Here is a 26,673-nt window from a genome sequence, read left to right on the forward strand (position 1 = left end):
ACGTCTCTGCACGGGGCTGTTGTGTAGCCAGGAAAAAACGATCCGCTTCCTCGGCCAAGGCCCGCGGCTCCGTGACAGGCGTGTTGGCCAGCGCCGTCTGGACCCGGGGAGGCAAGTGACGCAGGAAAATCTCCATGAATAAAATCCGGGGATCTTCCCCCCCTAGCAGATTTAGCATTTTCTCCATTAGCTGAGATGGCTTGCTGTCTCCCAGGCCTTGAATGTCAAGTAACTGGCGGGCCCTCTCCTTAGCAGATAAGCTAAATGTCTTAAGGAGAAGGGCTTTAATCGCCTCATATTTGCCATGATGTGGGGGGGCTGCGATGAATCCCACCAACCTGGACGACGTAGAGCTGCCCAGCGCTGCTACCACATGGTAGTATTTCAGGTCCCCGTCACGGACCTGTCGGCAGGCGAAGTGCGCCTCCACATGTGCGAACCATGCCTCCGCGGCGTGCTCCCAGAATTCCGGCAGCTTTACGAACACATCGCGTTCAGCCATGCTCGTTAATTTTCCGGAAACTTTCTCGGAAACGTCAGGGTCACCAGTGTAGCGCCAGGAAAAGGGAGTCGGAGGCGGTGTATTCAGAACGGAGTTCCACTCTATATTATCCATTAATTATAGAGAGGTCAACACATCGTCTGCTCTGCTTAACGAGCTAGCAGGAATGGAGGCTAACTCTCCAGGTGTTCCCACTAAAGGGTCCGTGTGGCAACACAATAAGAGAGGTGAATTATGTCCAATAACGTGTCACCACACTATATTATATATTTAAAAAGACAATCATATAAATACATTTTAGTTTTTTGACTCATACAGTATATAAAATAATTCCGTCAATCCCGTTAGTATTGAATCACAGAAACAAAATAAATATATAAAGACTACATCTAAACTTAACCTAGCAGACACACTCATAAATAACTCAAACTAACATTTCATTTAAAAGTCAAAGCTAAAACTAAATCAAATCTCTGTCAAATTAAAAGCGATTATAAACCTTGAGTACAGCATTCCACATCTCATTTGAATGGCCTGACTTCCGTGAAACTGGCAGCTTCCATCCCATTATGACGGCAGGGGGGTTCAGCCTTACCGTACACATCAGCTCCGTGGTCGTACACGGTATCTAGACATGTTCCATCTCTAGTGTCCCACACTCTGATCGTGTAATCCCAAGACCCTACCAAATAAAACAACATTTCACACCGTAAAGAACAACTACTCTGACAGTGCAAAGTCTACATTGCACTTCAGGGAGGTTCTAGAACTGAACACGCAATGACAACATATTGATTACAAAGCAGTCGGTTAAAAGAAGATTATTATAAACAATGTTAGTGACGTTACCTGAAATGAGGAGGTACGGAACCTCAGTGTTCCACAACAAGCCTCTGACCGGAGCTGTGTGCCCACTCAGCACGTTGATACAGGCGTCCTGTGTGTAGTCCCATATACGGACAGTGCTGCACACACACACACACACACACACACACACACACACACACACACACACACGCATTACATTGACTTACATGCATTTCCTGGAGACTTATCCTAACCTTAACCATAACCAACACATGCCTAACCCTAACCCTAACCCTTAACCTAACCCTTACCCTAACCCTTAACCTTACCCTTACCCTAACCCTTAACCTTACCCTTACCCTAACCCTTAACCTTACCCTTACCCTAACCCTAAACCTAACCAAGTCTTCACCCTAAAATTAATGATTCCCCTTATGGGGACCTCCATTATGTCCCCATAAGGGAGGCGAGTCCCCACACGTGACTGTGTAAACAGATTTAGGTCCCCACAAGTATAGTAATGCTAGGCCACACACACACACACACACACACTTTGTTACATGATTTTATTTAGATTTAATTTTTGAATATGTTATGCTTGTTTACTTTACTATGTAAATTGCAGGTTTATTTACATATGACTGTACTTTTAATAAATGCCTTGAATACATGTTGGATCCTGAATGTGTGTGTAATACAAAATAAAGGCCTGTTGACTTGCTGTGTAAACATCTCCAATAACGGAACAATTATAAAATAACTTGGTGGCTGTACAAAAATAAATAATAAGATATCCAAAGAGTAGCATTTTGTAGTTAAACTTTGTATTTTAGGTTTAATATTCAAATTGTATTCCTTTTTTTGCAAATTATCATTTGCTGCAGCAGCAAGAACGATTCTTCATAAAATGTCCATATTATTCAAGAGAAAACGATACCTGCTCTTATTCCCGTAGCTCTGTGTGTGCACTCACCCATCGTCTGATCCAGAACACAGTATTCCCTCTCTGAGTGGAGACCAGCGCACATGGAAGACTTTGGCGAGGTGTCCAGTGAAGACCTTCAGAGGCTGGTCCGAGCTGGTGGCCAGGTAGTACACACGGACATTTTTATCCTCACAGCCTGTAGCGATCATGTCCCTGCAGGGGAGAGACAGGCAGGGGGACTGTGAAACATCCAGACGGTGACTTAACACCTTCCATTTCTGACAGTAATACTGTGCTACAACATTTCTATAGACATGGTGGAGACAGTGGTCGCATTGTACAGTGACATCAGCTGTTCACCCCAGCTGTTCCGTGTGACTGTTTGGTGTGAGAGTAGGTATGAGAGGACAATAGAGACATGATTTACTTTGATTGGGCTTCTTTTTTATATAATCCTGCTTCGTTTAACTAGTAATATCTTGTCACTATGTTTTAATCGTGAAAAGAAGTTGGTTTTTCATTTGATGTATGTCAGGTCCAGCTGTATTTAAACTGTTGCAATGATTCAAAGCAGTAAAGAAAAGATTATTAGATCTAATAACATGGAGAATGCATGATCCCCCCCCCCCCCCCCCAAGTAAGGCGGCTGTGGATTGATGTCCTACTTGTTGTTCTGGCTCCAGTCACACCCAAACACCGCAGCAGGATGTTTGTACTTATGGAGGATTTTACCATCGATGGTCCGGATGATACTGTTTTCAAAACAATACACAATATGTAAACCTTTATATGAAGGACAGATATATATAAATATATATATATATATTAGCAATAGAACAAACTTTAGCCGGAACAGGGAGGATGAGGACTTACCAGAATCCATCTCCACTACAGGTAGCAATCCTCTTGGAGTCCTTATGGCTCCATGATATGCAGAATATACCATTCTTACCATGCTGAAGGAGGACGCAGAGGTTGTCAATGCACACACCATAATACCATCAGCTTAATAAATTGAAGTTACATGTTTCACAAAATAATTGTTGGCAAGGATAGACTAATCACTACTGGCGCATTTGCACTGCAGGACCTAGCACGGCTTGGTACGGTATGGTTAGGCCTTGGTAGGCCAGGCTCACTTTGAGCTGTGTTCCCATCACAGTTTAGTAACAGGGGTAGTAACTATAGTAACGCAGTGTAGGCGGTCCGATCGGCTGTTCGGCGGGCGGAGCGAAGCTGCGTAAAACTGCCGTGACGTCATCTTCAATGTGAACCACAAAACCAAAACACAGCCGTTAGCTGTTAGCCCTCAGAGCTCACAGCTCCTCGTATCTGTTCAGAAACTAGACAGAAGCTAAACAAGTACAAACCACAGACTGTCTGTGTCATGGAGAATACAGTCGCTGCTTTATTTATGTCTGTAGGCCGTTGTTGTGAGTGGACGGTCGGAGCATTTACAGTGTTAGCTTAGCCTGGTCGATCCGATCTCCATTCAGAAAACACGCATTTTAAAAGGTTTTCGCCTGCCGTCTGTCTGCAGACCGGTATCAGTATGTTGTTACTTCGGCATCATTTTGAAACGCGTATTACAATGAAATCACGGTAACATATGTTCATCTTGTTGCAGTTGTAGCCCCCTGGCCAGCGATTCTCTCTGACCATGCAGCAGTCGAGAGTGTTTACGTCACTGGTTTAGCATATTCAGCCCGGGTGTTGGCCCAGTAAGAACCTCGATTTTGGAGGGCCAGAAAAAAGCCCTGAGTACTACCCCTAGTGGAAAAGCAAAAAAAAGCGGGCCTGGTTTGGCCCGGCCCGCTTAAACTGTGCTACGTGCTGCAGTGGAAAAGCGCCACGAGAGAGCAAACTCTCTAGCTGGTATGGAAGCAACCCTTTCCAGAGTGTCAGAAGAAGAAAAGGAGAAGACAGCAGCAGTACTGTAACCTGTTGAGCGTAGTGGCACACTGTCCTTTTCCATACACTAATGCTACAGGGACTCAGCTTGAAGACATTTTTGAAGTCACAGTAACCTCATTAAAGCGAGTGATGATCTTTCCTTTCCTGACGTCCCAGATGAACGCTCCGTTACGAGACGTTGCGCCTGCTATGCAGTTCAGATCTCCTTGAAAACACAAAGGTCACCACATTTCACATTAGACACAGACGATGCACTTTACTAAGCTGTTGGGATGGGAACAAGGGGCAACCTCTGAGTCCGGAAAGTAAAGCAACACATCATTCCACTCCATTGGTAAAAAACATCGATTGTATAAAAGACTGTGAGACTTCTCAGTGAATCTTTTCCTAAATAGTTTATGATCTCAAGCCCAGATGAAGTGTCCTTCATTACAGCATGATTCAGGATTATGGCATTTATTTAGTAAATGTTGTTCCCAGTTAGAGTACAACATAATTGCGGTTACATGGTGAATGACAGGTCACAGGTTGATATGTTCACCTTATTACACTTTTAAAGTTTAATGTAAGATGTTGGATATCCTAAAAGTATCTTGTTCAGCATTCAGTTGTACTTTGCTCCACCCTCTCGGTCACTTTTGGCTTTTCCAAAAGGCAACAACGGCCAAGTACCAAACTCGCGGTTACAAAGCTGTAGTGCACACACAGTGATGTCACAGTGACTACATGGGACAACTAGAGTTTCTTTATATGAACCTGACATGTGCGTGCATGTGTTTTGTGGGCTGCTAACATCAGATTGGATTCTGTATGTGTGAGTGGGGTGCATCTACCTGGAGCCCAGGACAGTGAGTATACCACTCCTTCGTTGCCAGGCGAGGTGTAAACTGCTGTCAGAGTGTTTGTGTCCCAGATTTTGATGGTTCCATCAAAGCTAGCAGTGGCCAGCAGGTTGGGGTCGTCTGGCTTAAACTTACAGTCAAAGATAGTCTCTACATGCCCCTGGAGACAACACAACACGGTTTGATTCTGTTCATTCAGTCATATGTAAGCATGTGTAAGCTGTTACGTTTACAAAGAAGGTTATAGAATACCAAGTCTCGTAGGAAGTCCCACTTCTTGGCCCCCATGTCATATAGCCCCACCCCACCATCCATGAAACAGCACACAGCATGGCCCGGAGGCAGAGAGAAAGACCGGTTCTGGGACAGGGTTGGGGGAGGGACAGCCTCACTGGTGGAACTGGTGTGTTGACTTTTACTGGGAGAACAGGAACTCTGAGCTTCAGACGGGAGGGGTGAGAAAACACATGCTGTGTTGTTGTAGAAAAAACAGTCTGAACAGAGTAGAGCTAAACAAAAGGTGCCTTACAGGATAAGAAAGAAGTACTTGTAGTAGTTATACCAGTATAATAGTAATATCCAGACAGAGAACATTTAAGAACAAATATGTTTATATTGGTGGCTAATACACAGCTGTCATCTAGAACAGTGGTTCTCAAACTGTGGTACACGCACCACTGGTGGTACGCCAGCTCCCGCTAGTGGTACAGGGAGGGATTTTTTATTTTTTATTATATTTAACCTTTATTTAACCAGATGAAAACATTGAGAAAAAAATCTCATTTACAATGCTGACCTGGCCAAGAAGGCAGCAACGTTACACGTTCTTATACATAACACAGACATAAAAAATACAGAAAACACAACTAAGTAAACAAAAAGACGAAAAGCAGCCACTACATTGTGCACATTTGGGACAGTAAGGTACACTACTTATTACTGCAAGAGCAGCTGGAGGTAAGGACCTCAGACAACTTCAATTTAAAACAGGCTATAGCAGGCATGGGCAAACTAAGGCCCGCGGGCCATATACGGCCCGTTGGGCTTTTGAATCCGGCCCGCCGAATATTGGTATAAAATTGTCCAAATTATAGTAAAGACCGCATTCATTTTGCCTTTTTCCTGCAATACCCGGCATCTCAGTTGATCCCACTAGATGGCGCACTCTAGACACAATTTACCTTTGCTGGAGTCTGGTCTATTCTCTCAGCTGGCCCCACTCGGCAACCCGGCAAGATCGGCGAATACAAGTTGTAACAAGCAGTAGCGCTGAGCAAAGTGACTAGAACGCGACCACACACTTGTATAAAGTCAGGCAACACTAACCAGGCTTAGTGTGATTCTGTTTATTTTTACCTTACTATAATAACCATCCGTTCACCGTCACGGCCCCTACACACGGCGGCGTGCGATGCCGCTTCAACGTTTCTGCCCATTCACTTTGAATGGGGTGACGTCACGATTCGCCGAACTGCATTGTGGGAGCAAAGCGTAGCTTCTCTCGAGGTGCTCGCTGCAAAAGTAGAGCAATGTTCTACTTTTGCCGCCTCGACGGAGGCGTCAGCCAATCAAATCCCTCGTATGTAAATCTGACAAGTACAAGCAGTAGCCAATCAAACCGGGTGTATGTTGGGAGAGCCAGACCGCAGTTATTTCCCATATGTCAACAAAAGGCGGAGAAAATGATCGTGGCGGTAGGGAACATACAGGGATACAAACCGGAGGAGCCAGGCATGGGGGGAGGTGGCAGAGACAGTGGGGGAAACTGGTAGGTTTATATCCAGTGTACTTCGTTTGAATGGACAGCTAGCAAGCATAGACAGTATATTTAGCCAGCATGGATGTAGCATGAATGCTTTGCTTTGTATGTCCGGGGCGGGACATTCATGTGGTTGGTTGTTGGTTGTGTTGCTCGCGTTGACTCCCCAAGCTCAAGACACGCCCACCGCCAAGCGGCAACGCACGCCGCCGTGTGTAGGGGCCGTTATTGACCATTGTGAAGAGGCAGACGTTTTCCTTTTGTTTTGTATTATTGCAGTTATCGGATGGAATCAATACATGGGCTACATGTGGCCATCACAAGTAAAATCATAACGAAAACTACGCCGGTAAAATATGCGTGTAGAAAACGCCTTATGCCACAATATGATAGCAAGCAACAAGTAGTCAATTTGATTAGCTTCGGTTGCTATGCTAACATCACCTGTAGAATGCCAGAGAAACTTTCATAACAGCGTTGTGATGCCAAACAGCTTTCAGGCTAAAACACATTCACTGATGGGGATGGGGGATATTTATCAGCTGCTTGTGACAGTCAGACAATGTAAACTTTACAGCGGCCGCTGCCGCGAGTTAACGGGAGAATAAACTCCGGTAGACGGGCAGTAATGCAGCTGAACCACATTAATAAGCAATACATAACGGCACTCTGGAGAAAGGTACACGGTTGGAGAAGTAGTTCTTTAATTTAATCTGGCTTCGTATGATTAAAAACTACCCGACGCAGTCCTTGATGTTGTTGTGAGCGGTGTTGCGGAGAAAATCAGCGACGTAAAACGCCGTGTGGAAGAAGGCACGTAAACGGTTACACAATGACGCAATAATTCATCTTTGAACCTAATTCACCTTTGAACCTGCATCTGTACAATGGCCCAATCCCAAACCACTCCCTCGACCCTACCCCTCCGTGACGGAGTGAACTCGTCTGTAGCCACACTCGCAGCTCAACGAGGCTCCCTCCTGTCAGATGGAGGGAGTAAACACAGCAGCAAGCTTTGGGACGGCCTCCCCTCTCCGGCAGAAACAGGAAGTGCCGTAACTGTATGTAACAACGGTTTGAAATCAGCATCTCTTTGACAAAAAGTTTAAATGAATAACTCAAATAAAACTCCAAACATCTTTCATTGTGTTTCAAAGCTCTTTTAGTTTTAAACCTGATGTTTATAAGCTTCTTAGTTTTTGCAACGGTCTGTAAATATACACAACTTTATAATAAAATGCACACATTTACCTTTTTCTAGACTAAACACAGGTTTGATCCTAAGTTAAAAACATATGAGGTCATCATGAGGTCGTTAACATCGCAGTTTATCAGTGGATGTTTGCTGGAACTACTTGTAAACAGCGTGTTTCCTGAGGACACACACAGCGTGACTCCGGTCAGGGAGAGACCGGTCTCAAGTCAGCTGTTTGAGGGCTTGATAGCCCACTCCCCCTCCTCACCGCTCCACACTCGTTGGTTTGGAACAGCACTTAATATGGCGGACCCTCCGCGTGAACGCGCAAACGGAGGGGTAGGGTGTAGGGGTAGGGGATAGAGTGTAGGGGTAGGGGGTAGGGTGTAGGGGTAGGGTGTAGGGGGCGGTTTGGGAATGGGCCAATGAGTGGACCAAAGAACATAAAAGTCAACATTGAGTGCCGAGTGTATAATGAGGAGTGGACACTAGCTAAATATTTTTTTTACCGATCTGCTACTGGCCCGGCCCGTCTGTCAAATTTAAAACTCATAGTGGTCCCCGAGCCAAAAAGTATATTTAGAGAATAGAGAATTTTCTCAGGTGGTACTTGGAGAGTATTTTCTCAGGTGGTACTTGGAGAGTATTTTCTCAGGTGGTACTTGGAGAGTATTTTCTCAGGTGGTACTTGGAGAGTATTTTCTCAGGTGGTACTTGGAGAGTATTTTCTCAGGTGGTACTTGGAGAGTATTTTCTCAGGTGGTACTTGGAGAGTATTTTCTCAGGTGGTACTTGGTGTAGAAAGGTTGAGAACCACTGCTCTAGATAGAAGAATACATCTGTGGGGAAAGATGTGGATGTTGTGTAGAACTTGAACAGAATGTTGTTTGATACCAGCATGAAAATAACTCCCGTACAGCAGAGATTCATGGGCTTTTTAGTATCTACCACCTTGGTTCGTTCATTGGGTTTTCTCCCAAGTGTTACCTTTCTTAGCAAGAGGGGAGTTCAGGACATGCAAAGCGTGAAATCCAGTCTTTTTCAGTTTAAAGCTGTCCAAAGGAGTGGAGCGAGACACATTCCAGACCCTCAACACCCCAACCTGGGAGTCTGAGACAGAGAGAGGCAAACCACTTCAGACATTTCAAAGGTTTGTTTCGTAAGACAAAACGTTCCAGCATTTATTTTGGTCTGTAAAACTTAGCAGGAAAATAATAGTGTTGAACAACAAAACGATATGAAAAGACCCTGCTACACATCCGGACTCACATAGAGGAGTAGTGCCAAACCTTTTAAGCAGAAGATATTCCAAAAGAAAGGTTTCACTGAGATGACATGTGTCTAAGTAGTAAACAATAGGACTTCACTGCATGAGAGGTGAGAGGTTGTTAAAGGCAGCCCCAACGAGTTATCCCATCAACACATCGAGCCCTTTCCTGGTTGGATTCTGTGTGCCCCACGGAGGCATGTGGCTTTGTTCCACACTCCAAGGTAACACAGAGGGACTAATTGACGGTCATGATGGGGTAGCAGGGTTTCTTTGATATAAGCTTCATCTATTATTGAAATGGTCTAATAGTAAATGAGGTTTTAAGAAGCCACATGTCGTCATTAATATGCAAGTAAACATGCATCTACTGTGAGCACAATGGCAACAACAGGTCCCTCAGAGCAGTTTGGCAGAGCAGACACACCTCCCACACACACACACACACATACACACACACACACACACACAGTGTTTACCTCCAGTGATGAACATGCCGGGGGCCGAGGGGACCCAGGCCAGGCACTGCACCGAGGCCGCAGCGGAGGGGAAGCAGAAGGACGTGATGCACACCAGGGCCTCGCTGTCCACCAGCCGGATCCCGTTGTGCAGGTTAGACACTGAGGAAGAGACACGTGCTCATCACTCAGCGCGTGGAATAACAGTCACTACCATTTGTGTTAGGACCAAGAACTGAATGGTTACAGAGCAGATGAAGTGTTTGGATTACTAGCATGTTATGTGTCTGCAAACACTGACAATAACGGCGTTATGTAGTATAAATAAAAATGGACTTTCTTGTTCCATTTAGTTTGTCTTGTTGTTATTGCTTTGCTCTTTTTCAATTCGGCAGATATAATCCTGGTGATGGTGTTAACATGTTGTCCAACCTAGTAAATAGTCAGTCGACAGAATGTCCCATTCCAGAGCGCTGATTGGGTCCTCTTCATCCGTCCCTTCCAGCGACTCGGGACGCAGCACGTGCTTTTGGCCTTTGCTCCCTGAACAAGAGAGGCAGGCGGTCAGAGAGCAGCTGTGACACAGGGACACGCCTCTGCTATGGACCCAGGGACAAGTGTACAGTTCACTTATAAGAGACAATCAATGGTGGAGACGCATGGCGTTATGATGAGATCTTCTTACGTGTGCAAAGCTGTAGTATCTGGATGGGAACGGCAATCTGTCTCCAAAGTATAACTTCACAGACCTTTATTTTTATAAACAGTATGCTAAGAAAGAAGTTCTTAGGGAGGCTGAAGGCCAGGAAGGGTGCTCTGAAGAAGATGTGCTCTTCATTGAATTGCTTTACTGATTAACTTTGATAATCATCATATGCAGTGAAATGAAACACAATTTCACTTCGAAATCGTGTACATTTGTTATAGTGAGCCCCAAACTAAATACCTCCAAGCAACGCATGTAAGACAAAGGAATATCCCAGGTGGCACACACACACCGTACAGGCATGACCATCTGTGGTCACCACATTTCATTGAGTTGAGAAAATACCTGGCTGGAAAACAGACAAACTTCCATCTGTGTGTCCAAACACCAGTTTGCCTTTCTTGGTCGGGTGCCATCTGAAGAGACAGATGTCTGACAGGAAGGAGTGGGCTTCTTTATGCACTGTGACCCCCGGGTCAGGCCCTCCATACACCCAGATGTACAGCGGACCACGTTGGGAGACAAAGGCCACTCCGTCAGCTAGGTTCCAGCACCAGCTGACGGAGGCAGGGACACCTGGGGAGCAGAGGAGACACTGTGAGACATGCCAGTCCTCAACACACCGCCTGTCAACAACACCTGCAGCTGCAGCAGCAGCTCATCACCACCTTTGGTGTTGTCCAGGCGGGCCACAGCCTTTTGTTCTGCCACGTTCCATATGATGAGCAGGTTATCAGCTGAGGACGAGGCAAACAAGTCGGGGTTGTCAGGACACCAGCTGATGGCTGTGATGGTCTTCTTGTGCTCAGACATGATGGACCTCAACTTATATTCATTGTACTGCTGGTCCAACTAAACCGAGGAGACAGAGAAAATGATAATGAAGTAAACAAAAGGAAAACACATCTATGCTCATGAGTTAAACGTCAGTTCTGCTACTGCGGGTGCATGGAGCCGCTCTGCCTGCAGCAGAGATGATCAGCAGTGAGGAGAGCTAGCCTGAAGCGATGCATTAGCACAGCAGAGACACAATGTGGGAGCCCTCCATGTTATTGTTTGCATGTCATTTTATTTTCATTACCTACTGTACTCTATCTTTCAGTATTCTTTTGAAACCTGGCGGGGGTGATTAGACGCACAGGGCTGTGTGAGTGGGTAGGCGAGGAAAGGGAGGGAGAGCACACAGCATTTACTTAGTATCATGGAAACTTGTATGTGTCCCAATGTCCTCTTTCCGGCAGCAGACACAAACAGAAGACGCTGTGTGCGATCACTGCTACCACCTACCTGGGTGTTAGTGGCAGCCGGAAGAGACATGTACAAACCATGGACATGTACAAACCATGGACATGTACAAACCATGGGACATGTACAAACCATGGACATGTACAAACCATGGGACATGTACAAACCATGGACATGTACAAACCATGGGACATGTACAAACCATGGACATGTACAAACCATGGGACATGTACAAACCATGGACATGTACAAACCATGGGACATGTACAAACCATGGACATGTACAAACCATGGGACATGTACATTTTTTTATTTTTTTTATTTAACCAGATAAAAGCATTGAGATAGAATCTCATTTGCAATGCTGACCTGGCCAAGAAGGCAGCAACGTTACACATAACACATAACACAAACATATAAAATACAGAGAACATAACTAAGAAAACAAAAGACAAAAAAGCAGTCCCTACATTGAGCACATCAGGACAGTAAGAAAGGTGCACTACTTATTACTGCAAGAGCAGCTGGTGGTAAGGACTTCAGACAACTTCAATCTAAAACATACTATTGAGACAAGTGCCCTCAGCTTGAGGCGTGATTGAAGGTCATTCCAAGACCAAGGACCATAATAAAAAAGACTCCTTTTCCCAGCCTCAGTCCGCACGGCAGGACCCCGTATCCAGGCACTGGATCTGAGGTTGTAAGAGTCACAAACTGGAGCAAATCTGGCACAAATATACAGTGGAAGCTTTCCTAAAATGGCTTTATACATTAATAAAATCCAATGCTGCATCCTACGCATACTAAGTGAGGACCATCCAGTTAGGCTGTACAGTGTGCAATGATGAGTCCTATAGGGTGCATTTGATATATATCGCAGTGCAGCGTGGTAGAGTGGGTCAAGTTTGGCCAAAACAGTGGGACAGGCAAACCTATAGATGGTGTCACCAGAGACCAACCTTTTACAGGATGAAGTTGAAAAACAACATTTAAGTCTGTAAAGGAAGCCAAGAGTGATTTTCAATTTCTTAGTTAGAACTTCAACATGGTGTTTGAAGTTGAGATTACTGTCCAACCAAAAGCCAAGATATTTGTAGGTATCGACAAACTCAACAGAGACGCCAGCAAGGGTGTCAATGGAGAAGCAAGAGGACGCTGACTTGGGAGCAAAAAGCATTGCTTTGGTCTTCTTACTGTTCAAAAGCAGTTTGGAATCAAGAAGCGCATGCTGCAGCGTGATAAAATCAGATTTTAGATTGGAAACGGCCATATCCAGAGAAGGAGCACATGAATATACAATAGTGTCATCAGCATACATATGATAGGTAGAAAATTGCATCTGATTACAAATATTGTTTACATATAATAAAAAGAGCAAGGGCCCCAAAATAGAGCCCTGTGGAACTCCCTTCTTCAAGGTGACTGGCTCAGAGACAGTACTACCCAACCTGACGCATTGAGTACGGTCGGTTAGATAACTCTGAAACCAGCAAATGGCATTATGACCGAAACGAGACATCAACATAACATTAGATATAATGTGGTGATCTACAGTGTCAAATGCTTTGGCTAGGTCAATAAACAATGCAACACAAAAAGGTTTGTTATCCAAAGCAGCCTTAATGTGGTCTAAGACTTTCAGACTGGCAGTCACAGTACTGTGCTTTGATCTGAATCCAGATTGCATAGGGTTAAGGATGTTGTGTGCATTTAAAAAGAGCTTTAGCTGAGCAGAAACTAGGGACTCAAGAATCTTTGATAACGCAGAAAGATTTGAGATAGGACGATAGTTATTTAACTCTGTGGGATCACCAGCTTTCAAGAGGGGCGAGACCAGAGCTTGCTTCCACACAGCTGGCAGTGTGTGAGTGGACAGGGAGAGATTAAAAATACAAACCATGGGACATGTACAAACCATGGGACATGTACAAACCATGGGACATGTACAAACCATGGACATGTACAACCCATGGGACATGTACAAACCATGGGACATGTACAAACCATGGGACATGTACAAACCATGGACATGTACAAACCATGGGACATATACAAACCATGGGACATGTACAAACCATGGGACATGTACAAACCATGGGACATGTACAAACCATGGACATGTACAAACCATGCGACATGTACAAACCATGGGACATGTACAAACCATGGACATGTACAAACCATGGACATGTACAAACCATGGGACATGTACAAACCATGGGACATGTACAAACCATGGACATGTACAAACCATGGGACATGCACAAACCATGGGACATGTACAAACCATGGACATGTACAAACCATGGGACATGTACAAACCATGGGACATGTACAAACCATGGACATGTACAAACCATGGGACATGTACAAACCATGGGACATGTACAAACCATGGGACATGTACAAACCATGGACATGTACAAACCATGGACATGTACAAACCATGGGACATGTACAAACCATGGACATGTACAAACCATGGACATGTACAAACCATGGACATGTACAACCCATGGGACATGTACAAACCATGGGACATGTACAAACCATGGGACATGTACAAACCATGGACATGTACAAACCATGGGACATATACAAACCATGGGACATGTACAAACCATGGGACATGTACAAACCATGGACATGTACAAACCATGGACATGTACAAACCATGGACATGTACAACCCATGGGACATGTACAAACCATGGGACATGTACAAACCATGGGACATGTACAAACCATGGACATGTACAAACCATGGGACATATACAAACCATGGACATGTACAAACCATGGGACATGTACAAACCATGGACATGTACAAACCATGCGACATGTACAAACCATGGGACATGTACAAACCATGGGACATGTACAAACCATGGACATGTACAAACCATGGGACATGTACAAACCATGGGACATGTACAAACCATGGGACATGTACAAACCATGGACATGTACAAACCATGGACATGTACAAACCATGGGACATGTACAAACCATGGACATGTACAAACCATGGGACATGTACAAACCATGGACATGTACAAACCATGGACATGTACAAACCATGGGACATGTACAAACCATGGGACATGTACAAACCATGGACATGTACAAACCATGGGACATGTACAAACCATGGACATGTACAAACCATCAGTGTGTGAGAGCTGCTCACACAGCTAACTGCTAGCATAATGTGCCACTTTAAATGTGAGACATCCCGCCCTGGTGAACCCGTGGATCACCTGGTAGATGTATATCGCCAGAGTGGCGCAGTAGGCGAAGCGCTCTCCGCTGGCAGCACACACGTCTTTGTTCCAGGGCTGACAGCCTGCTGCCAGCAGACCTACCTGCTTCACCCGGGACATCTCACCTGGAGACACAAACACACATGTATGAAGGTTTATTTGGGCCTCGTCAAGGTGACATCTTTGCATAGCGTCCATTCATATGTTCTGTGTATCCCATCTCATGTTGAACAGACTGATTGGTCTCAGGGGACAGTGGAGAAGACACTGATTTGATCCCTTGCCGATGTTGTAAGTTTACCCACTTACAAAGAAATTAACAGTCTATCATTTTAGTGGTAGGATTATTTTACTAATGAGAGTAAGAATATCAAAAAGAACATCCGGAAATGTACATCATATAAAACGTAAACATTGATTTGCATTTAACTGGGGAAGTAAGTATTTGATCCCCTTGCAAGCAACAAGAACCCTGGCTCCCACAGACCGGTTAGTGCTCTACCTTTAGGAAAGTACTCCTAACATCAATTGGTTACCTGTATAAAAGACACCTGTCCACAGAATCAACCAATCAGATTCCAACCTCTCCACCATGGGCCAGACTAAAGAGCTGTCTCAGGACCTCAGGGACCAGACTGTAGACCTGCACCAGGCTGGGATCGGCTACAAGACCATCAGAGAGCAGCTCGGAGAGAAGGAGACCACTGTTGGTGCCATTATTCAGAAATGGAAGAAAGACAAAATGAGCATCAGTCGCCCTCGGGCTGGGGCTCCACTCAAGATCTGGCCCCGTGGGGTCTGATGATCAGGAGAAAGGGGAGGGGCCAGAACTACACGGAGGGACTTGCTAATGATCTCAAGGAAGCTGGGACCTCAGTCACCAAGAGAACTATTGGTAACACACTACACCATAATGGCCGATAGCCTCCTTCCCTCAGACAGGACTCTGAGCATGGGTCATGGAGGGGTCTTCCAGCAGGACGATGACCCTGAACATACGGCCAAGGCAGCACAGGAGGGGCTAAAGAAGAAGCACATTCAGGAGAGGGAGGGGCCTAGCCAGTCTCCGGACCTTAATCCCATAGAACATCTGTGAGGGAGCTGAAGCTTCCAGAGGCCAGGCATCAGCCTCCAAACCTGCAGGGTTTGGAGAGGGTCTTCAGAGAGGAGTGGACCTGAGATGTGCTCAGACCTGAGACCAGCTACAAGAAGGGTCTGACCTCTGTGTCCAACTAGGGTTTCTCCACCAAGTACGAACACATGTTCTGCAAGGGGATCAAATACTTATTTAAAATAGTTAAATGCAAATATATTTGTATCTTTCATATAAGGTCAATTTCTGGATGTTCTTTTTGATATTCTTACTCTCTACTCAAAGAAACCTGCCATGACAACGACAGACTGTTCATCTCTTTGGAAGTGGGCAAATTGCAAAAATCTGCAGGGGATGAAATACTTGTTTCCTTCACTGCAAATAACTACATAAATAAATTAAGAACATCATGCCTAGATTCTCAGTCTCTGAATGACTGTAATGTAAACGATTAGTCAGCAGAAATATTATCCTCTGTGTTATCCTTCCATTGTTAGGTGTTGTGATGCAGACCAATGCAGCACCAACGTCGCCACTGAAGTCAATACCTCTTTAACTCGTGTTTGTGATCAATCATTAATGTCAGTAAACAGCTCAGTATGACTCACACATGCAGCGGAGCTCAGCAGCTAGTAAAGGATAAGGATTGAGTTAATCTGTGCTGTGATTGGCTGAAACGGCTGCTTATCTACTGAGCAATTAGTGTCCCTGTGAGGAACTGACTAATGACTGAACAGTATATCCGAATGACTGTGCTCACAGTACGACGACACAAAGCAAGAATCTTAAAAAGACTCCTGCAGAAAAACATTGTTTAGTATTAGTAATCTTGTTGATATTGAGGGCAAAGCCCCCCAAAAGGGTCTTTGCTTGGATAACTGTTGAACCAATCCCTTTGTATCTAGGCTGTTGCTGGGTAGCATCTTCACTAAAACGCTGCTCGAAATAATAAAAGATGATCTTCACACCCATAGAAATGTAAGAGCGTCTAATGTCAATAACATGGATAAAGAACTGTCATCGTATTTATACATTTTTAAATTAAATTTTTCCAGCCTTTACAATAGCAAGCATTTTGAGGCTTCATGAGAAAGCCGGGTCCCCTAGACAGGGGTGGGGGGTTTCCCAATAAGGGACATGGTCTTATACCTGTTGCCCCGTGACCCTAGCTCTTCCTGCCAGGTGCCAATCTGCTAACCATGTGCAGTTGTCCCATTGTTGAGCACAGCACTTGTCTTGAAACACGGTGAGGACTCGCCCTGCACTTCCTGTCAACATCAGATCAAATATGTCACCACCTTATTTTGGGCTTATTGCACGCACCAAGGAACTACAGATTGATTACATGGTTGTACATGCTGTTTCTTTTCTTATGTACATTAAGCTATATCTTTGCAATCAATGGTGTCATGATTTAAGGCATATCCTATATTTCTTCGGTGTATTTAATTTTGAATTTGAGTTGTTGTGTTTCTATCATGCAGAATGTTAAATGACATGTTTGTTAATTCAATGGATCAATCTTGTCTGCACCAGGCTGCTGTTTTAAGAAAAGTGAACGATGGTACTGCAACTATAGGAACGCTCATTTCATAATTAAAATGTGATACAGACATTTCTGGTTTATCTGGGAAAGAAGTCATATTGACTTTGGTGATATCAACGTTTCTCTCGTGCCACCACAAGGTTACCTCCGTGTGTTTAAGTGAGATGGCTCAGCAGCTGGATTGTCGTGGAATTACACACATTCATCATGTCCCCTTTCGAATACATTCTTATTGCTTAAGTGTCCATTTATAATTCATCTAGCACCATGATCAGGCCAGATTCTCAATGTCAGCAACTCAGTGGTTTAAGACCAAAGCCCTGCAGGACTTAAGACGTTCCCATCAGCCTCAGCTGTACTTCATTGTATTGCTAACATGCTTATGTTATCAGGCAAATAAACGAGTTTATTTAGATGGTACATAGAGTTTGTCCTCAGGAAGAAAGCCGCACCATGTTAACCTAACAGCTGTGTCAGGGAAACAGACAGTCGTTTGCATTTGGAATCTGATGGGATCTTATCATTTTCTTAAATGGGTCTATTAACACTAAATGTGCTCCATGGAGACCATGTAAGACTTGCCATCTCTAAAGGCTGCTCTCTAGGGTATAGGCTAGATCAGCTCACACTCTTCAAAGCAGAATGAAACCATAACATATGCCGCTCCGATGAAACATGTCGCCGTGAGACAAAGTGCGGCCAGCTCTCAGTGCTGTTTTAGCAGCATGTATTAGAGCCTGTGAAGTACCCGGCTATAAGATACCACATCTGGGTTTCCTTGCAAATTGCAGAAGCCGCGCTCCATTTTTGTAGGCGATCAATAGGCCCCAGCTACCAGAGGATGCTTCTATTCAGACCCAAACACCTGTGCGGACCCGGAGCTCACACACACTCCGTCACACACTCACTATATCCCCCCTTCATTGCTGCAACCACTCGCCACAAACGCGGTTTTGCGGTTTGATGCGGTGTTTACAGGCTAACGTCCCCCAGAGGCATCAACAGGTCCGCAGTGTTTGAGCCCCTCGAGCGCCGCAGGTCCGCGTTCAAAGTGCAGCGGTTCAGTGACGGACAGCCGCAGCGTGGCATGTCTGTGATGCTGTCCGTCGTTATGTATATTCTACCTGCAGGTCGGTGGAGGCTGTCGGTGTTTCCTTACCGTCAGTTGTCGGCTGGCGCGTGCAGCACGGACAGCTCCAGGTGCTGAAATGCTGCTCACGGTGCTCTGCGGGGGGTGGAGCCTGATGGCGGCGGTGATTGGTCCTTGTGGATTATCATTCGGCTCAGCTATTGGCTTTCATAAGGGTCAGTAAGATATTGACTTCTGTACTGTGTGTATCCAGAAGTGTGTGTTGTAGGGATGTTGCGTGTGTGTGTGCGTGTGTGTGTGTGTGTGTGTGTGTGTGTGTGTGTGTGTGTGTGTGTGTGTGTGTGTGTGTGTGTGTGTGTGTGTGTGTGTGTGTGTGTGTGTGTGTGTGTGTGTGTGTGTGTGTGTGTGTGTGTGTGTGTGTGTGTGTGTGTGTGTGTGTGTGTGTGTGTGTGTGTGTGTGTGTGTGTGTGCGTGCGTGCGTGTGTGTTACAACAACAGTTGATGAGAGGGAGAGAGGGGGATTTATTGTCAATAATGATATACAGAATAAATGATCATTTAGAAGGTCACTATGGTGTTCATTCTAAAATAATCTAACAAACTGAATAACCGGTGACTAAAACTGTTTCAGATCAAAGCAGTGCACACAAACATTATTTAGGCTAATTCTAAAATGGAGTGCAGCGGAAATATACAGTCGCGAAAATACAGACTCAAGTAAACTGCACCTTAAAATTGTTCTAAACTACATTACCAGACTTAGTTCACTGAAAGAATACTAGGCTACGTAATACTAGTCTATTGGGAAAAAATTCCTTATGCTCACGGGCGGATCTACGGGGGGGAGGCAACCCTGCCACCCTAAAAATAGCCTTGCCATCAAAGCCCCTAATGTTTTTCCTGTAGCCCCGGAGAATTCTCCCTCAATAATATAATACATTCACCGTGCTTTACCTGAACCTCATCATGACACTAGAGAGGACAGCAGAAATGTAATGTCCCGTGAATGCAACAGAGGCAAGACACCAGATCAACCAGAGAGTTGAATGGAAATAAACATCTGTCTTATTGGCTGAGAGGTACCTATCCTGTGAGCTGTGACAATGTGTAAAATAAACTGTCAGTCGGACTCAGAGTTTTTCAAGATGGACATAAGAACATTTTTTCTTAAAAAAGACGACAATTCTCAAGTGGTGGCTCACACAACAACCCCAGAGCCACCACCTGAGCCAGGTGAACAAGGTATGTAAATGTCAGTAAACTTCCAAGTTATGTCAACATGTAAGCAAAGCATTAATTACAGCTACGTTGACGTTACTTTGAATCGCGGAGGTAAGCTAAACCGTTAGCAAGTAGCTATAGCTAGCCATATATATTAATAAACACTTTGTCATACAATCTAAATGTAATGTTTTTAGCGTTACCTGGTGATTTCAAAGAAAGCTCTCTGGAAAATGTTGACTTACTGTTCGACATGAAGCTAGAAGCTACCTTACACAGTTGATCCTGAGTCCTGTCAGTTAAAGTGTTTCATAGTTAGCTTAGCTAAGCATCAACCTAGCAGTGAAATATATGGATATTATGTGACAGTATTTCTGAGAAAAAGTCAGCTGAAATGGTGGCATGCCACTGCTTTACGTGTCGACATCATGTTTGAACGTATTGGCAGCAGTAAATATGGCTGTTTGGCTACTGACGTTGCCATAACAACACCTGAATTTAAATGTGCAACCTCTTTTTGTGACAGATTTTTGCATGAAATTATAATTCTTCTGAATGATATTCCTATTGACAGCTAGTTTATATGTGAACATTATGAGATGGACAGCCAGAGAGAATAAATGAAAAACAGTTATGAGATATATGACAAAACAAGAATACAGTTTAAAAAGGGAGTGATTTGTAAAATATCCATAAAGACAAATCTGTTTACAGTTCTGTTTCATATGGGTGTTGAGAGATGTATCCATAGTACTCTTAATGTTGCTCTCAAAGTGCACCAGATTGATGCTTATCACTTCAATATTTAAAAAAGCATGCCCCCGGACCCCCCTAGCCTAGAGGATGTTAGGTCCATCACCCACCTAAAACATGGATAGGATACTAAATACATCTGCACACTTTTTATATGTTGGCCTATGTCCATATGTTTCTGTTTTGGTGGCCGTGCCACAACCGTGCATATATGCACAAGTCATAGGTGCGCTACTGGTCGACACCACTGATGTGCCCCCCCGTGGTAAATGATTGCCCCCCCATTCAATTTGTTCTAGAGCCGACCCTGACAAGACGCGAGCCTCGAAATGTGATTGGCGGCGATTTCATTTGACCGGGATGGTGCAAAACGAGAAGCATTCGGTCTGCAATGACAGAGAAGAGACTGTCAAGTTTGGCTGTACTCAGCATTGAATCAAAACGCACCAAAGCTTTGGATCTTAATACGTTTCTGAGGCGTTTTGCTGAACAACATGGTAATCGCCACATTCAGCTGTTAAAAACTGTTAAGATGATGACTGTTAAGATGATGACCTTGTACACTACCAGTCAAAAGTTTGGACACACCTTCAAATTCGAAGTTTTTTATTTTATTTAAATTTGTTCTACATTGTAGATTTATACTGAAGACATCAAAATATAAAAGAACACATAGGCCTATGGAATGATCTAGTAAACAAAAAAGTGTTAAAAAATCCAGAATATGATTTATATTTTGCTGACTACTGCAGAATGCTGTGGTCTCCATGCTGGTTGAGTGCGCCTTGAATTCTGAATAAATCACCAACTGTGTCACCAGCAAAGCCCCCTGGCTTTCCAAGTTAACATTGCGATTAAATCAGCATATACTTCTGCCAGAGGATGCCACCCCTCAAAATCTCCTGCCACCCCATGAATATTTTTCTAGATCCGCTCCTGCTTATGCTTGTTTGAGCCCAACGAAAGGAAATGTAATGTTTACCCTCCAACACTCAACATAAATCAGAATCAGGTTTATTACCAAGTTCACACGTACGAGGAATTTGACTTGGTGTTGTAGTGCATACATAAAAGTAATAAAAAAAATAAAAAAACATAGAACTATTTTAAGAACACAAAAAAATAGTATTTACACTGAAATAAAAAATAAAATATATGCAGTAAAAACAAAACTGATATTGTCAACATTGTGTGCATTAATGTAATGGATAGAGTCTGCGTTGAGGCTGAGGTAAAGTGTCAGTGGGGACCGGGCCTTGTTGAGGAGGTCCTGGAGGGATGGCAGATTGCAGCCGATCACCTTCTCTGCAGAGCGGATGACACGCTGCAGCCGGCCCTTATCCTTGGCTGTGGCTGCGGTGTACCAGATGGTGATGGAGGATGTGAGGATGGACTCCATGATGGAGGTGTAGAAGTTCACCATCATCGTCTTTGGCAGGTTGAGTTTCTTCAGCTGCCTCAGGAACAACATCCTCTGCTGGGCTTTCTGGTGAGGGAGCAGATGTTCTGCCCCCGGTTTGAGGTCCTGGGCGATGATGCTGCCCAGGAAGCGGAAAGACTCCACAGAGTGATGGGGAGTCAGAATCAGACACATCTCATAACCCAGAAAATATGGTGATACAAACAGAACATGACATACATATTACAGAAGACTCAGCAACTATATACATATATATTCATTTTCTGAAATATGTCTTTCAGGTTTTATTAAGAAGGTTTGTCCTTTAACAGTTTCAACTTTTTAATGCAAATCCCGTAAGCATAGCCAACACACCACCATTCATGCCCTTTATCAGCAGTGAAAGTATGTTTACATTACTTCATACTATTAATCTTCTTTATTTTGATGGCAAGAATACTTCTGCCACCACTTCAATTTAATGGATTATGTTTTAAATACAAAAATTAAATATCCATTAAGTTTTGCAGACAACAAATCAAAATGCGCACAGCCTTCGCCCGCTGCCTAGTGAAGTGACACAAATGACTGGCTACAGCTACACTAACTGGAGTAAAAGTATTGTTGTTGTTGTTGTTGTAACAGTTCTTTTATTGTGGTACTGCTTTAGTTGCGTACGTTCTTTCAGTGAACTACCAAAAGTCAGGTAGAGTAATGTCAGGGTATATGCAGGAGTCCTGAAGTCAACAGTCCAGTATTTGACCAATAAACAAAACAATTGACAAAACTTTGAACTATGAAATATATTAAACTTCATGAGCTTCAGCGGGGTAATGCCAGGAGCTCCCTCACAAATACCCAGGGGTTAAATTGGGCTGGGGCTGTCCGGGGCTAAGCCCGGCACATAGGACGATGCTCTGACGTCATCACCCTCACACATTTGTCATATGTTTACAAAAACCGATATATATGTTAAGACTTTTCTCGTTCTTAATATAGACTATATTTAGGGTCGATATGTGTTGACCATACTTTAAAATAGCAGATCTCTGTGACCGGTTATAGTTTGGCTTAGACCCCGGCCCCACGAGGACGCATACAGTAAAACACATACGCAAAAAAGTCTTCCGTTCACACGCATTCGATTCATTAACGTGTCCGTTCACACTGGACCGCTGGAAATGCTGTAGTACATATGCCAGGCCTGTAAGTGGCGTTGCTGCCGCCACAAAAGACACCAAAAGCAGCGAAGAAGACCCCGGTTGTTATGGTTGCCCTTCTGTTTATTCTCCGCGGTGGACGGCGTGTTCTCCTGCTGTATGTCTCAGGTAGTCCACCAGCAGATAACCCCCCCCCCACCCACAGAGCGGAGCAAGGCAACGAAACTTAAAATAAGAAGCAGCATGGGGCCACCTTGAGGGGGTTTCCGGACATGTTGTTTCAGTAAATTAAAGGGTGTTTCATGTTGTCGTTGCTGTGGACCTTCTTAATACCTTGGAAAATGCCGTTTAATACCCTTAATTTTTGCTAAATTGATTTATCAACTTGTAATACTTTTAGACCCCGCGGACACCCTGAATGTAGTTCAGACAAAGTTTAAGGTACACTTGAGTCACCTCTGGTTTTTCTCCCCAGATCAGTACGGTTCCTGTTTTTGTACTTATTGGAAAACACTGTCTGGAGCAAGGGGGATGACATGTTGAAAAAGGAAATGTTGATGTCCTTTAAATTGAGCAATAGCAGAATTAACAGTCAATCTAGAGCAATGTGTCAGTGGCACTGTAGCATAAAAAAATAAAGTGACCCACTCTGTTATAATATACAAAATTTTATTACAAAAAAAAATCCGTTCTACATGAATGTTTTCATTTTTACATGAAAGTACATTAAAAATGGCTTCACACATTTTTAATTAAACTACAGATAACTTGGTTGTAAAATGACAGTGAAGAAACGGCACCACTAAACAGAAAACATAAGCAGTGCTTCCAGAAACGATACACCTTTAAAACTTTACCAATTTGCTGCTGTCCACTGTTTGTACATGTTTTAGTCCATTGAATGTTCGAAGGAAATGTATATCTAGCTGCCCGTTTTGATAGAAACGAGGACCTATGATGTAACAAACTCGAGCTCAGCAGAAAACATTTATTTTTAAAAAAAATTAGGGGACTAAGTGACAAAATAAAAACTAAATCCCTGAACTTGAAAAGGAATACAGGTCTGGTGTCCTACAGAGGCAGACCAACAGGGACAGCAGGCTATACTGTTCAAATCATCCACACAAAAGTTAAGCTGAACAATCCTTTGCAGAATTCACACCCCCAGAGATATAAACCATTTATTCATCATCGTCGTCATCATCATCGTCGTCCTCCTCGTCATCGTCGTCATCATCATCATCGTCGTCAACGGGTACTGCTTTCTTGGCAGCTGGCCTGCCAGGGCCACCTTTCTTACCAGCATCGCTCTTCCCTGGGTTAAGCTTGGCTTTGTAGGCGGCAACATCCTTAAAAATAAAATGAAACGCATGAGACAAACTCTACAATGTTGTGGTCAGACAAGTTCTTTTGTTTACACCGAGATAAACTTTAAGTTTCATAACATGAGAACTCAGCATTCAACAATGTTAGCCAGTTTAAGATTACATTTTTACCTGGCAATAGAATTTAATGTATAAAAATAAAGAAATACAGGACAATGGGAGGTTACCTTCTCATATTTCTCCTTCAGTTTGGCAGCCCTTGCCTCAAAAGGAATCTTGTCTTTGGGAGTCTGTGTGCCCCACAACTCTCCAAGCTTCTTGGCGATGTCACCGATAGTGATACCAGGATGCTCTTCCTTGATTTTGCCACGGTGATCTGAGCAGAACACGAAGAAAGCGGAACTGGGGGAAGGGGCAGGGACAATAATTAATGTCAGAAAGCACCACAATGCCATTTGCACATTCACAACTCTATTGCAAGGAATATTGTTGAACATATTTTTCGGCTCTACGGTTTTTAACGCCCTACATTAGGCAGCATGGCGAGGGTTTTAGACTTACGGTGGTCTTTTTGGTGCGTTGGGGTCCTTTTTCTTTTTGCCAGAACCAGGTGCACCTTTTGGAGGGATGTATGTCTTCATCTCTCGCTCATACCTAACCTTGTCATTCTTAGCCAAATCCTCAAACTTTACCTTCTCCTTGGCTGACATGGTCTATGGTGGGGGAGAAGGGAAAAAAGTTATACATTTCCCAAAATTCTGATGAAGTTGTCACCAAATATCAGACATTGATAAAAACACAATTCTACCCCAACTCAAAATACTTATACAACTATATAGTATGTTTTACATTGTCTACTATCATTGAATATACAATATGGGAATTAAAATAATTGAACATTGTACCTTCCATCTCTCAGAGCATTTCTTGGAAAACTCTGCAAAGCCTACGCTGGTTCCAGGGTGCTTCTTTTTGTGCTCTTCGCGGCATGTTGCAACAAAGAAAGCATAGGAGGAGGTCTTTCCTCTGGGCTTATTTGGGTCCTTTCTCGCGGCCGGCATTGCTCTAGAAACGAGGCAGAAATATTACATTAAAACACAACGAACCCACATAGTGACAAAGCAACTGGACATGCAGTAACATTAGGTAAGTTTAAGACTTACTCTAGTTCAAAATAACTATTACATTAACTTTTGGAAGAGCTAATATTTCAAGATTCAACGTCGATCAACATTTCCAAATCACTATGTAAGCAAGCTAGTTCCAGTACTGTTCTAATCGGATTTCTAATGATCTGGGACAAAAAGACGTGACTCCATTTTGGATGTTCCCGCCTAAACTAATCTGCGCCAAAAAGGTTACTTAAAGTAACCCAATGTATAATTATACATTTCACACGAGAGGTCTGTGCCTTATACATTGTATTTATCATCCGCTTGATTCTTAACCAAATTGCGCACTCAAACTTTAAAATATGGAGCTACGGACTCTACAGCTAACGCTAGCAGGCTAAGCTACCAAACCAAATGGCGTTTGAACTGCATGTTGCGCACACAGCAAAAGGCTTAACAGGCCTGTGTCTCAAAACCGACCAAGACCCAAACTCAACAGTTTGGAACTTGGATTAAACACAGTACAAAAACTAACGTGCGACACATTATAGCAATGTAATGATTTAACTACTAATAAGGTTTCGTATGTTAACGTAACATAAACGATTTAGATGGACTAAAGCCTTTAGGTTGTAAATATGCACAAATAGAATATCTGATTGCCCGAAACATAACACAAATAAGAGCGCCTCAGACATTCGGTTAGAACATTACCAAGACAACATGTAAAAACGGCGGGGCCTTACCTGGTCTGAGCAAGACAAGTTGTGAACGACTCGACTGAAGGAGGACAAAAGCTTGGCTGTTTTGTCACTGCCTGCGAGCCAAACTAACTTAACTAGATGTAATTCCACAGCTCCTCCCCGCCATCAGCTGATTGGCCAGATTTCAGCATTTACATTTGAACGTAGGGAAAGAGAAAGACGTGCCACTGTGATTGGTTGGATAATGTGAGGTTGCGACATTACGTTCGTGTGCTTTGATTGCACGCTGATTGGTTGAACTGGGCTTTTAAACACACGGCGCGAAAAGTCCTTTGTTTGCTCCGAGTCAAACTATCACAGTCTGTTTATGTGTGGTCGGGGTTTCATG

At 43.8% G+C, this 26,673-nt stretch overlaps 2 protein-coding genes across 5 annotated transcripts in view; both read right to left on the reverse strand.

The window, feature by feature from the left end:
• wdr17 (WD repeat domain 17) overlaps positions 1-18,740 on the reverse strand; it is a 37,123-nt gene extending 18,383 nt beyond the window's left edge. For 2 of the 4 annotated variants that reach the window (XM_071206874.1, XM_034081993.2), the window contains exons 1-15: positions 18,681-18,740; positions 14,880-15,007; positions 11,044-11,227; positions 10,721-10,951; positions 10,102-10,212; positions 9,691-9,831; positions 8,932-9,054; positions 5,243-5,430; positions 4,982-5,150; positions 4,262-4,353; positions 3,108-3,190; positions 2,900-2,986; positions 2,283-2,447; positions 1,352-1,467; positions 1,098-1,184 (exon numbers count right to left, since the gene is read on the reverse strand). In XM_071206874.1, the coding sequence (XP_071062975.1) occupies positions 1,098-1,184; positions 1,352-1,467; positions 2,283-2,447; positions 2,900-2,986; positions 3,108-3,190; positions 4,262-4,353; positions 4,982-5,150; positions 5,243-5,430; positions 8,932-9,054; positions 9,691-9,831; positions 10,102-10,212; positions 10,721-10,951; positions 11,044-11,227; positions 14,880-15,002 (1,900 nt within the window). In that variant the 5' untranslated portion in view covers positions 15,003-15,007; positions 18,681-18,740. The remainder of the gene's footprint in view (positions 1-1,097; positions 1,185-1,351; positions 1,468-2,282; positions 2,448-2,899; positions 2,987-3,107; positions 3,191-4,261; positions 4,354-4,981; positions 5,151-5,242; positions 5,431-8,931; positions 9,055-9,690; positions 9,832-10,101; positions 10,213-10,720; positions 10,952-11,043; positions 11,228-14,879; positions 15,008-18,680) is intronic. The other 2 variants (XM_071206773.1, XM_034082004.2) reach the window with 2 other exon arrangements.
• Positions 18,741-23,796: 5,056 nt separating this feature from the next.
• hmgb2a (high mobility group box 2a) lies at positions 23,797-26,438 on the reverse strand. The gene is made up of 5 exons (XM_034094842.2): positions 26,328-26,438; positions 25,375-25,534; positions 25,031-25,182; positions 24,697-24,871; positions 23,797-24,493 (listed from the first exon to the last, which is right to left on the reverse strand). Exons 2-5 carry the CDS (start codon positions 25,528-25,530, stop codon positions 24,326-24,328), a joined length of 651 nt encoding a protein of 216 aa, XP_033950733.1. The 5' UTR covers positions 25,531-25,534; positions 26,328-26,438; the 3' UTR covers positions 23,797-24,325.
• Positions 26,439-26,673: the final 235 nt, after the last annotated feature.

The sequence above is a fragment of the Pseudochaenichthys georgianus genome, chromosome 1 (assembly GCF_902827115.2).
Source record: "Pseudochaenichthys georgianus chromosome 1, fPseGeo1.2, whole genome shotgun sequence".
NCBI classification, from domain to species: domain Eukaryota; kingdom Metazoa; phylum Chordata; class Actinopteri; order Perciformes; family Channichthyidae; genus Pseudochaenichthys; species Pseudochaenichthys georgianus.